Source organism: Elephas maximus, chromosome 25, assembly GCF_024166365.1.
Source record: "Elephas maximus indicus isolate mEleMax1 chromosome 25, mEleMax1 primary haplotype, whole genome shotgun sequence".
In the NCBI taxonomy this organism is placed as follows: Eukaryota; Metazoa; Chordata; class Mammalia; order Proboscidea; family Elephantidae; genus Elephas; species Elephas maximus.
In genome coordinates, this window is record NC_064843.1 from 43,181,596 (window position 1) to 43,195,031 (window position 13,436).

At 42.6% G+C, this 13,436-nt stretch overlaps 1 protein-coding gene across 1 annotated transcript in view; it reads right to left on the reverse strand.

Annotated features, from left to right (window-relative positions):
* Window positions 1-692: 692 nt before the first annotated feature.
* The window catches only part of LOC126067355 (basic proline-rich protein-like), a 17,573-nt gene continuing 4,829 nt past the window's right edge, over window positions 693-13,436 (reverse strand). Inside the window, exons 3-4 of the mRNA XM_049869151.1 lie at window positions 1,344-1,611; window positions 693-937 (exon numbers count right to left, since the gene is read on the reverse strand). Coding sequence (XP_049725108.1) covers window positions 693-937; window positions 1,344-1,611 — 513 coding nt within the window. The remainder of the gene's footprint in view (window positions 938-1,343; window positions 1,612-13,436) is intronic.

Consider the following 13,436-nt stretch of genomic DNA (forward strand, 5'->3'; position numbering starts at 1 on the left):
TATAAACGTTGTTATGATCTTGGGGCGTATACTTCTATTCCTGGCTTATTATGAGTTTCCCTTCTGTTAATGACTGAATTGTTAACTGACTGTGTTCAGATCGGTTATGATTATCGTACATTTCCTAGTATTTTCTATGGTTTTATATACAAAATATTTCAATGTCTTGATATTAAGCAGTTCTAACTCCTAAGGGAAACGCTCTCCAGTCCTAGGAGTCGGTGTCCATTTCCCTATGAGAAAACTGAGGCCCTTAAGTTTCCAGGACTGGGTCTCCTGCAGCATTTTATTGGCCGAGGCAGGTCTGGGCACTCAGATTATTGCTCTTTAATCGCCTCATATTACACCACACACATCACTTCTCCTTTTTACACATGGAGGGCTGGACTCCTCCCCCGTCTAACAGGGCGGACACAGCCGCACAGCCGCCATGACTAAAACCTTTGGACTATTGGTTCAATCGATTTGGCCGTATGTTTTTTAACTATATTTGATTAGGTGTGTGAACCCGGCAAGGTCAACTCTCACTCCAGGACATGAATGCCCCCCTCCTCCCCTGCCAAATGACATAATTTGTTTTAAGCCCCTCTCCTAGTCAAACTAGCTCTGAGATTTCCAGTCCAGGGCTTGGCCATCGGTACTCCAGGTAGACTACGACCTGCATTTCCAAATGGGGGAAGGAAGGGCCATCCCTAATCCAGCAAAGGTAATCTGGAGGCCGTGGTTAGCAGCAAGGGTGGAGGCCATGCGGCCGTGCCCCCTCCATAAGGGCTCCTGGGTACAGACAGGCCTTGGCCTCGGCCTCTGCCAGGTGTGTCTCCCAGGCATTGCCCTCGGCCTGGGTACAGACAGGCCTTGGCCTCGGCCTCTGCCAGGTGTGTCTCCCGGGCATTGCCCTCGGTGGATGGAGGCCCCTGGGCAGGCCGGTGGGCTCCGACTGATGCCGGTGTTCAGAGGGCGCCCTTCAGCAGGGGCCTGCTTTACATGGCGGGGAGGTGGTGAGGGGGGGAGCGGTAATTCCATGCGGAGAACCACTTGGTGTGTGGAGGCAATAGCAAAGCTTGCCTTTAAGGTGCTTGGGGCCTGGGGGAGGGTGGTGCTTTCTTTCACTCTGTGTGGTGACACATCCTTTCGCCTCCCTCCCCCCCAACCGAGTGCATTCAAACCAAAGCAAACAGAGGAAGCACGGCCCAGTTTTCAATTTAAGAAGCCGCCTTCAGATTTTGTTTACTTCTGCCAATTTACGTACTTTAAGGACCCCAGCAGAGCCAATTCCTCACCCCTGCACAGTCAGACTTTTTACCAGGATATGGAGATGGAGCGCCCTATGATCTAAATCTCACCACGGTGCCAGAAAGCAGGAAAAGGGGGTGTTGGGGGGGGAGGGGGCTCTAAAACGTGAGGCTGAGCTGGCAACCTCTGAGGGAACACTCCCGGTGCTGCCACCTCCCGGAGTTTCCAGAGCCGCTTCCCGGAGACAGCCTGGAGGGGGTGGTCCCTTCGTTCGCGCATCCCTCGGATAACGCGACCAGCTTGGTATCCGAGACTGGCGCGCCCTCTGGCGGCCACTTCGGGCACTGTGGCATCTGAGCCTTGCGCATCCTCAAGTCTCTTGATGAATTGGATTCACTGGGTTCATTCCAGCCTAGGTGAAGCCGGCAGCTGCCCAGACCGCATGTTTGAGGGGCGTGAGGAAGACGACCCTCTCCGCGGGATCGTCCCTGCTGCAGTCCCTCCGCAGCTGACTAGACTGGATAACACCCTGGTCAGCACCGACCCCCCCCCCCAAGATTTCTCCTCTGTCTCTTATTTTCAGCTACATTTCCCTGCCTCTCTTGCCCCATCCTTGTCCCATTTTTCAATTAACTCAGCCTAACTGTGATAACTGTGTTGTTATTACTCCCTTTAAGGAGCCCCGGTGGTGCAGTGGTTAAACGCCGAGCTGCTAACTGAAAGGTGGGTGGTTCCAACCCACTAGCCACTCTGGGGGAGAAGGATGTGGCAGTCTGCTTCCATAACAGGTTACCTGTAGCTTAACAGGATATTTCACGTCTTTCTTCCAAAGCCATGGTCAAGACCTCTGAATTGGGGTCAGGCCACCTGCATCTGTATGCCAGTTCAGTTTCCTAACTCTGAGTTACTGTCACTAATTACCTTGTCCTCAGTGTCTTCATCTGGGGGATAATTATAGTACCTGTGTAGTAAGTTTATAATTATCCCTATTTCCTGAATGAGGACACTGAGGACAAGGAGACTAATTATAGTACTTATGTCATAAGTTTAGGAGCCCAAGTGGCGCAGAGGCTAAAGCATTTGGCTGCTAACTGAAAGGTCGGTTGTTCAAGCCCACCAGCTGCTGTGGGGGAGAAAGATGGGACAGCCTGCTTCCATAGATTACAGCCTTGGAGACCCTATGGGCAGTTCTACTCTGTTCTGTAGGGTCACTGTGAATTGAAATAGACTCGACAGCCATGGATTTGGTTTGGGGGGTTTATGTCATAAGTTTGTCATAAGGTTAATGAATTATTACACCTGTAACAGGCCTGTGGAAACCCTGGTGGCATAGTGATCAAGTGCTACGGCTGCTAACCAAGAGATCGGCAGTTTGAATCCACCAGGTGCTCCTTGGAAACTCTATGGGGCAGTTCTACCCTGTCCTATAGGGTCACTATGAGTCGGAATCAACTTGACAGCAGTGGGTTTTTAGCAGACCTGTCACTGTTATTGTTAGCTGCCATTGAATAGGCCCCCACTTCACGGTGACCCTATGCCCAGCGGAACGAAAACCTGCCCAGTCCTGCACCATCCCATAAATAGTTGTGGATCAGACCATTGTGATCCATTTCATTGGCTGGTTTTTGGAAGTAGATTGCCAAGCCTTTATTCCTAGTCAGTTTCAGTCTGGAAGCTCTGCTGAAAACTGTTCCGCCTCATAGCAACATGCAAACCTGACCCTCACACTTGCTGTCTCTTTGTTAGAGGCCTGCCCCCTCCTGCTGGCACCTGCCAAGCGCACACGCGGCAACCTTGCAGTGTAGAGGAATCAAGGAATCTATTTGCTCCTAGGGCAGCTTTTCAGTAACAATGGACAGTTGGGGGGAACTGGGGTACACTCAGCTCAATTCTGTGTGTCTGGTCTTCTTCCCTTCCCAGTCTCATTTCTCCAGCCCCCCCATGGGTTTTTCCTGGGCTTATTTCCTAATAAGTTACTTTCACATTAATCCTTCTCTCAGCAGCGGTTTCGGAACCCCATTCTAGAATATGTAGAGCATTTAGACAAGTGTCTAGGACATAGTGGGTGTGATGGTTAAGGTTGTGTGTCAGCTTGCCTGGGCCATGATTCCCAGTGGTTTGGCAGTTATGATGTAGTTTGGCAGTCATATGATGACATGATCATTTCTGTGATGAGACTTAATATAATATGATCGCCTCCATGATGGGATCTGCTGTGAGTACCGAGTCAGTTGAAAGGGAGTTTCCTTGGGGGTGTGGCCTGCATCCAGTATAGGTGGACTCTCTGACAAAGCTCTCAGGCTTTTGTTCTCTCTGGATCCTGCAGCTGGCTCTTGTTCGTCTGACCTCTGGTTCTTGAGACTTGAGCTAGCAGCTTACCTGCTGTCTTGCCTGCTGATCTTGGGATTTGTTGGTCTTCATGGCCTGTGAGTCAGAGCCCTGCTGTCTGACCTGCCAATCTTGGGTTCACCAGCCCCTGTGAATCAGGAGAAGTCCCCAGGCTGACCCATAGATTTGGGACATTCCAGTCTCTACAACCACATGAGCCATTTCCTTGATATAAATCTCTCTATACAGATATTTATATGCTATACTGGTTTTGCTTCTCTAGAGAACCCAGCCTAAGACAGCAGGCATTCAAGCGTTTTATTGTTATTACTATTATTTCTGTTATGAGGTGCTCAGAGGCCTTGTGCACAAGGTCCCAAGGTCCACTCTGACCCCAGCCTCCCTCCCAAGGCCTGGCCCTGAACTGAGTGCTTCTCCCTACCAGTCCAAGCCTGACATCCATCTCCTGCGTGGACTCACGCAGTTTCTGGACAGCTAATCCAGTCCCACCTGGTGCAGGGATCTGCTCCACTCTACCCCTGCTTCCCAGTCTTTTCACCTTGGCCAGAATGCCTCCTCGTGCTAGAACAGCCCATTCCTTCCCCAGTATTCCCAGAATCATTGCAAAGAGAGGAACTTGACCGGGGAATGTTCTTCAAACTCATGGTCAAGTCAAATCCAATGAAAACTTGGATTTCCACCAAAAAAGAGAAGTTGCACATTTTTCTGCTAATCTCCTGGGCCTGCAGGAGCACACCATAAGCCCAGCTCAGCACATCGCTTCACATAGCAGGCTATTGTGTGTAACAGGAAAGAACCTGGCTGATAACAGGCCTATGTTACCGTAATTAGATGGGTATTTGTGTGTGGATGAGTTTAGTGAATGGGACTCGGTGAATAGGGGCTATAAATACATATATTAGAAAAGGATTTCATTAAAAATGAACTTGAAGCAATTCAAGAGCTTCCGACAGATCATTAGTCATTTAAATATATTTTTGTAGCTAGAGTGTTATTGGCTATTTCCACCTTTTACTGAAAGGCTTCTAAGATGGAATTAAGGCATCTGAAATTATAATGTAAATCAATGGGGGAAAGACACTGAATTTCTAAAAGTTTCGCTTTTATGCAGCTTCCCCTGGACTCATCTGTGGCACGAATTAAAGCTGACCTCATGCATATTGGCATGAATGGGAATCTTTAGAAAGAAATCTCTTGGTAAATCCAAAGTGGCATAGATGCAGATTGAAAAGGGCAGCTAGTTTTACCATTTGGAAATAGGTTGAGTTTTCCAGGGGAAAATCTGAAAGGAGTATCGGATACTGACACTCCTTTAGATCTGAGTTTGCCAAGATGAATATCATTTCATATTGTTTTTTTTCCAGATATCAACTGATCTACATTTGCCTAGAGCTGGCCTGGTAAACAATACACAAAAATGAAGTATCTGAAGTTTGCTGATGATTTATGCCATGAACGGCCATCCGTTGCATTGGATAGGCTTCTGGTCCAGTAATCAGTCTAGAGCAAGACCTCTGAGCAACTACGAGGATTTAAATTTAGTAAAAACACTGTATTTTTTTTTAAAGCATATTTGTTATGGTATACACATATGTATGATATGTGTATTTTATACTCACATGGGAAAAATACTGTAAAGACACACCAAATGTAACAGTGGTTACCATTGGGCATAATCTTTAAAATTACAGAAAAATATAAACAGTTTGATGGACACTCATGCACCCACCATCAGGCTTTAAAAATTTAAACCTTAAACCAGTGCTTTTGACGTTCCTTCCGAAAGCCTCCCAGATCATGGCTGTCCTCTCCACCTTCAGAGCTGGTCATTATCTTGAATTTGTTATTCATCATTCCCAGGCATTTATTTTTATTTCACCGCAAATGTATGTATCTCCAAGCATTATTTTGTATATGTTTAACCTTTAAACAAATGCGTCATTCCACGTAAAACCCTCTGCAACTTGGCTTTTTTGCTTAAGCTATATTTGTGAGATTCTTCTACGGGGAGTCATGCAGCTGAAAGCCATTTTCACACCTAGATAGTTTACATTGTGTGAATATATTACCACATATTGAGGTTCCCCAGAGGTACCCCAGGAGCCATCTCAGTAACACGTACAGGTTCCCTTCCTTAGAAGCAAACGGGTGTGCTGTGTCACAGGGAAAAGGCCTTGAACTGAGTCAGGAGTTGCCTCCTCTCTCAACAATGGACAACCTTGAAAGAGCCATTTCCCTTGTGTCTGCCTCAAGCCTAAAACTGAGATACCACCAGACTGCGAACAAGTTCCTAGCTAAGATCCTTTGGCCCCAAGTGACAGATACCCAATTTGAAGAAGCTTAGGTCAAGAACAGATATCTGTTTGCTGGTGCTAACAAACTCTAAAAATATCAGGAGCCCAAACTCCATCCATTGGCTCTCTCCATCCCTGGCATCTATGTCCTCATCATTGTTTCTCAAGCTGCTTTTCTCAACAGGCCCAGCCCCAAAGCAGCTGCCATCTCTCATCTTCCCAGACTTGGCCCCAGCAAGGCAGGGCCTCATCCACTGGGCTCCAGTTTGGAAAGACCCAGAGAAGAAATGGAATTGTCTCAGCTGTGGAGTTCTCTCCTGGTTTCTGACACCCTCTTGGCTGTTTACTTTTACAGTTTAATTTGCCAATAACTCTGAATTATCAGCATTGCAATCTACTTTATTGGGGTTTTTAATGCAAGTGTGTTGATATAAGTTGATGCTAGATCTTTCTGTTCTTTGTAATCGCCTGTTGGTTGTAAGTGCTCTGTGTGCTCTGGGTAATTCTTCCTTGTCTCAGGTTTTCAATAATGATTTACTTCATTTGTTTTCTTGTCTTCCTCTTTTATAAGACAAGGAGCACCAGCTATGGCTCATCAAACACCTAATGACATTTACCAACTAGGGGATGGTTTTGTTGTTGTTGTTAGGTGCCATCGAGTCGGTTCCAACTCATAGTGACCCTGTGTACAGCAGAACAAAACACTGCCCGGTCCTGAGCTATCCTCACAATCTTCTTTATGCCTGAGCCCATTGCTGCAGCCACTGTGTCAATCCATCTCGCTGAGGGTCTTCCTCTTTTTCACTGACCTTCTGCTTTACCAAGCGTGATATCATTCTGGATGTACTTCTTCTAAGACAGATTTGTTCGTTCTTCTGGCAATCCATGGTATATTCAATATTCTTTCCCAACACCATAATTCAAAGGCATCAATTCTTCTGTGGTCTTCCTTATTCATTGTCCAGCTTTCACATGCATGTGAGGTAAATGAAAATACCATGATTTGGGTCAGACACACACACCTTAGTTCTCAAAGTGACATCTTTGCTTTTTAACATCTAAAAGAGGTCTTTTGCAGGAGATTTGCCCAATGCAATACGTCTGTTTTCTTGACTGCTGCTTCCATGGGTGTTGATCGTGGATCCAAGTAAAATGAAATCCTTGACAACTTCAGTATTTTCTCCATTTATCATGTGTTGCTTATTGGTCCAGTTGTGAGGATTTTTGTTTTCTTTATGTTGAGGTGCAGCCCATACTGAAGGTTGTAGTCTTTGATCTTTATCGGTAAGTTCTTCAAGTCCTCTTCACTTTCAGCAAGCAAGGTTGTATCATGTGCATATTGCAGGTTGTTAGACTTTCTCCAGTCATAATGCCTCATTCTTCTTCATACAGTCCAGTTTCTCAGATTATTTGCTCAGCGTACAGACTGAATAAGTATGGTGAAAGGACACAACCCTGAATACCCGTTTCCTGACGTTGAACCACACAGTATCCCCTTGTTCTGTTCAAACTGTTGCCTCTTGGCCTAAGTACAGGTTCCTCGTGAGCACAATTAAATGTTCTGGAATTCCCATTCTTTGCAATGTTATCCATACTTTGTTATGATCCACATAGTCTAATGCCTTTGCATAGCCAATAAACCACAGATAAGCATCTTTCTGGTATTCTCTGCTTTCAGCCAGGATCCGTCTGACATCAGCAATGATATCCCTTGTTATGTGTGGTCTTCTGAATCTGGCTTGAATTTCTGGAAGTTCCCTGTCAATGTACTGCTGCACCCACTTTTGAATGATCTTCAGCAAAATTTTACTTGTGTGTGGTATTAATGATATTGTTCAATAATTTCTGCATTCTGTTGGATCACCTTTCTTTGGAATGGGTATAAATATAGATCTCCTCTGGTCAGTTGACCAGGAAGCTGTCTTTTGGTTTTGTTAGTACCCAGCATGAAATCCTAACAAAAAACATTTAGATAAACTCTGTGCAGGTGACAGTCCCTGGATAGTATAAACAATTAAGTGATCAGCTACTAAACGGAAGACTGTGGTTCAAACCCGCCCAGAGGCACCTGGGAAGACAGGCCTGGCAACCTACTTCTGAAAAGTCACAGCCTTGAAAACCCTATGGAGCAATTCTACTCTGCACACACGGCGTGGCCATGAGTCAGAATCTATTCAACGGCAACTGGCATTTGTTTGTTTGGGTTTTGGTTTGGTTTGGTTTGGTTTGGTTTGGTTTGGTTTGGTTTGGTTTGGTTTGGTTTGTTGGTATGTCAGTTTCCTTCTATCAATTTTTACCCTCATTTTGAGTCGTCTGTACTTGCTCCCAGCTGCGCCATATGAGATCAACTCTCTTGCTACAAATCATGTTAACAGTGTCATTCTTGTCCTTGTTGTCCCTGCATTTTCATTTCCTGTCTTTGCCTCCCACTTATCGCTGCTGATTGAAATTTGTCAGTGATATTTTATGGCTTCTGGGTTTTGTGTCAGACTTTGAAAGGCCTTTGTCACTCTGAGGTTATAAAAAAATCCTCTCTTGCTTTTTATGGGTTTCTTTTCCCAGATTTAAGTCTTTGATCCATCTAGAATTTATTTTGATATGAGAGGTATAGCTCCAATTTCACTTTTTTTCCAGATTAGCCTCCCAGTTCCCCAAATTCCATTATTTGAATGATCCTCATTTTCCCCCCATTGATTTGAAATTCCATCTTTATTATACAGTAAATTTCCATGTATACTGGATCTATGTTTTTTTTATTTTTATTGTGCTTTAAGTGAAAGTTTACAAATTAAGTCAGTCTCTCATACAATAATTTATATACACCTTGCTATATACCCCTAATTGCTCTCCCCCTAATGAGACAGCCCGCTCCTTCCCTCCACTCTCTCTTTTCGTGTATGTTCTGCCAGCTTCTGACCTCCTCTGCCCTCTGATCTCTCCTACAGATAGGAGCTGGCCACATAGTCTCATGTGTCTACTTGATCCAAGAAGCTCATTCTTCACCAGCATCTTTTTCTATTCCATCGTCCAGTCCAATCCCTGTCTGAAGAGTTGGCATTGGGAATGGTTCCTGTCTTGAGCTAACAGGTCTGGGGGTCATGATCACCAGGGTCCTTCTAGTCTCAGCTAGGCCATTAAGTCTGGTCTTTTTATGAGAATTTGGGTGTCTGCATCCCACTGCTCTTCTGCTCCCTCAGGGGTTCTCTCTTGTGTTCCCTGTCAGGGCAGTCATGGGTTGTAGCTGGGCAACATCTAGTTCTTCTGGTCTCAAGCTGATGTAGTCTCTGGTTTATGTGGCCCTTTCTGACTCTTGGGCTCATAATTACCTTGTGTCCTTGGTGTTCTTCATTCTCCTTTGATCCAGGTGGGTTGAGACCAATTGATGCATCTTAGCTGGCTGCTTGCTAGCATTTAAGACCCCAGACACCATTCTCCAAAGCGGGATGCAGAATGTTTTCTTAATAGATTTTATTATGCCAATTGACTTAGATGTCCCCTTAAACCATGGTCCCCAAACTCCTGCCCCTGCTACGCTGGCCTTTGAAGCATTCAGTTTATTCAGGAAACTTCTTTGCTTTTGGTTTAGTCCAGTTGTGCTGACCTTGCCTGTATTGTCTGTTGTCTTTCCCTTCACCTAAAGTAGTTCTTATCTACTATCTAATTAGTGAATGCTCCTTTCCCTCCCTCGCTCGCTCCCCGCTCTCATTACCATCAAAGAATACTCTCTCTTTAAACTATTTCTCCAGTTCTTATAATAGTAGTCTTATACAATATTTGCCCTTTTGCAACTGACTAACATCACTCAGCATAATGCCTTCCAGATTCTTCCATGTGATGAAATGTTTCACATATTCATCATTGTTCTTTATCTCTGTGTAGTATTCCATTGTGTGAATATCCCATAATTTATTTATCCATTCATCCATTGATGGGCACCTTGGTTGCTTCCATCTTTTTGCTATTATAAACAATGCTGTAATAAACATGGCTGTGCATATATCTGTTCGTATAAAGGCTCTTATTTCTCTAGGATATATTCCAAGGAGTAAGATTCCTGGAGTGTATGGTAGTTCTATTTCTATCTTTTTAAGGAAGCGCTAAATCTATTTCCAAAGTGGTTGTACCATTTGACATTCCCACCAGCAGTGTAAGTGTTCCAGCCTCTCCACAACCTCTCCAACATTTATCATTTTGTGTTTTTTGGATTAATGCCAGCCTTGTTGGAGTGAGATGGAATCTCATTGTAGTTTTGATTTGCTTTTCTCTAATGGCTAATGATTGTGAACATTTCCTCATGTATCTGTTAGCTACCTGAATGTCTTCTTTAGTGAAGTGTCTGTTCATATCTTTTGCCCATTTTTTAATTGGGTTATTTGTCTTTTTGTAGTTGAGTTTTTGCTGTATCATGTAGATTTTAGAGATCAGGCACTGATCAGAAGTCACAGTTAAAAACTTTTTCCTAATCTGTAGGCAATCTTTTTACTCTTTTGATGAAGTCTTTGGATGAGCACAGGTGTTTGATATTTAGGAGCTCCCAGTTATCTAGTTTTTCTTCTGCATTGTTAATAATGTTTTGTATACTGTTTATGCCATGTATTAGGGCTCCTAACGTTGTCTCTATTTTTTCTTCCATGATCTTTATCGTTTTAGATTTTATATTTAGGTTTTTGATCCATTTTGAGTTTGTTTTTGTGCATGGTGTGAGGTATGGGTCTTGTTTCATTTTTTTGCAGATGGATATCCAGTTATGCCAGCACCATTTGTTAAAAAGACTGTCTTTTCCCCCATTTAACTGATTTGGGGCCTTTGTCAAATATCAGCTGCTCATATGTGGATGGATTTATGTCTGGATTCTCAATTCTGTTCCATTGGTTTATGTATCTGTTGTTGTACCAGTACCAGACTGTTTTGACTACTCTGGCAGTATAATAGGTTCTAAAATCAGGTAGAATGAGGCTTCCCACTTTGTTCTTCTTTTTCAGTAATGCTTTACTTATCCAAGGCCTCTTTCCCTTCTATATGAAGTTGGTGATTTGTTTCTCCATCTCATTAAAGAATGTCATTGGAATTTGGATGGAATTGCATTAAATCTATAGATTGCTTCTGGTAGAGTAGACATTTTTATAATGTTAAGTCTTCCTATCCATTAGCAAGGTATGTTTTTCCACTTATGTAGGTCTCTTTTGGTTTCTTGCAAAAGTGTTCTGCAGTTTTCTTTGTATAAGTCTTTTACATCTCTGGTAAGATTTATTCCTTAGTATTTTATCTTTCTGGGGGTACTGTAAATGGTATTGATTTGGTGATTTCCTCTTCAATGTTCTTTTTGGTGTGTAGAGGGTGGATCTACTTCTTGAATTTCTTTTTCAAATACACTCAGTTGATGTTTCTAATCTGTTTAAATAATTGTAGTCTTGTAATATATTTTAAAATTTGGTAGAGTTATTCTCTCCCTCATTATTCTTCTTTGTAGAATTTTCCTAGCTATTCTTTCCTGTTTATTTTTTCACATGAACTTTAAAATCAAAGGGCTAGTTCCAAAAAAAAGTGAGGGTTACCTTAAATTCATAAACGAACCTGGTGAGATTCTTAGGATGTTGAGTTTTCCTATCCAAGAACACAATCTGCCTTTCCACTTGTCTGAGTCTTCTCTGTGCCTCTCAGAATCATTTTAGTCTTTTTCATGTATCTGTTTCACATTAAATTTAAGCGTATATCTTTCATCTTTGTTATTGGTATGGTAAATGCGGTCTCTTCTGCTATTATGTCTCCTAACAAGTTGCTGCCTATTTGGAGGCTATTGGGTTCTACATATTAATTTCGTATTTGCAACTTTACTGATTATCTCTGTGTCTGTAATCTTTTTTTTCATTTGATTTTCTTGGGTTTTCCAGGTATGCAATTATATACCATCTCTAAAATATTGATGATTTACCTCTTTTCCAATCTTTAAACTTCTAGAATCACCCTCTTACCTAATTGCGTAGATTTTCAGAATAACATTAAATACTGATGCTATTGGATGACTTATCTCCTCCTTGAGGTAAACAAGAATGCTTCCAGAAAAAAACAGGAACAAATGCTAGGGGCCTTAATACATGGCATAAATAGTATACAAACCATAACTAATAATATGCAAACACCAGAAGAGAAAACTAGATAAATGGGAGCTACTAAAAACCAAACACTTATGCTCATCAAAAGACTTCATCAAAAGAGTAAAAACAGAACCTACAGACTGGGAAAAAAATTTTGGCTATGACATATCCGATAAGGGCGTAATCTCTAAAATCTAAAACATACTGAAACACCTCAACGACAAAAAGACAAATAATCCAGTTAAAAAATGGGCAAAGGATATGAACACTTTATTCAAGAAGACATTCAGGAGGCTAAAATACACATGAGGAAATGCTCACGATCATTAGCCATTAGAGAAATGCAAATCAAAACTACAATAAAATACCATCTGACTCCAACAAGGCTGGCACTAATCCAAAAAACACAAAATAATAAATGTTGGAGAGGTTGTGGGGAGATTGGAACTCTTATGTGCTGCTGGTGGGAATGTGAAATGGTACAACCATTTTGGAAAAAGATATGACACTTCCTTAAAAAGCTAGAAATAGAAATACAATACCATACCATCCAGCAATCCCACTCCTAGGAATACACCCAAGAGAAATAACAGCCATCACACAAATAGACATATGCATACCCATGTTCATTGCAGCATTGTTCACAATAGCAAAAAGATGGAAACAACCTAAATGCCCATCAACAGAGGAATGGATAAACAAATTATGGTACATACACACACAACTGAATACTATGCAACAATAAAGAACAATGATGAATTCATGAAACATCTCACAACATGGATAAATCTGGAGGGCATTGTGCTGAGCAAAATAAGTCAGTTACAAAAAGACAAATATTGTATGAGACCGCTATTATAAGAACTCATGAAAGTGTTTAAACACTGAAAAAAAAATTCTTTGATGATTACAGGGTTGGGAGGGAGGGAGAGGGGGAATCATTAACTAGATAGTATACAAGGGTCAACTTTTGTGAAGGGAAGGACAACACACAATACAGGGGAAGTCAACACAACTGGACCAAAGCAAAAGCTAAGAAGTTTCCTAGATACATCTAAACACTTTGAGGGTCAGGGTAGCAGGGGCTGGGGCCTGGGGACCATAGTTTTGGGGGGCATCTAGGTCAATTGGCACAACAAAGTTTATGAAGAAAATGTTCTACATCCCACTTTGGTGAGTAGCATCTGGGGTCTTAAAAGCTTGTGAGCTGCCATCTAAGATACATCTACTGGTCCCATCCCACTCAAAGCAAAGAAGAATGAAGAAAACCAAAGACACAAGGAACATACTAGCCCAAAGGACTAAAGGGCCAAATCAACCAGAGACTCCACCAGCCTGAGACCAGAAGAACTAGATGGTGCCCAGCTACCACCAATGACTGTCCTGACTGGGAAAACAACAGAGAGTCTCAGACAAAGCAGAAGAAAAATGTAGAACAGAATTCAAATTCACATTAAAAAAAAAC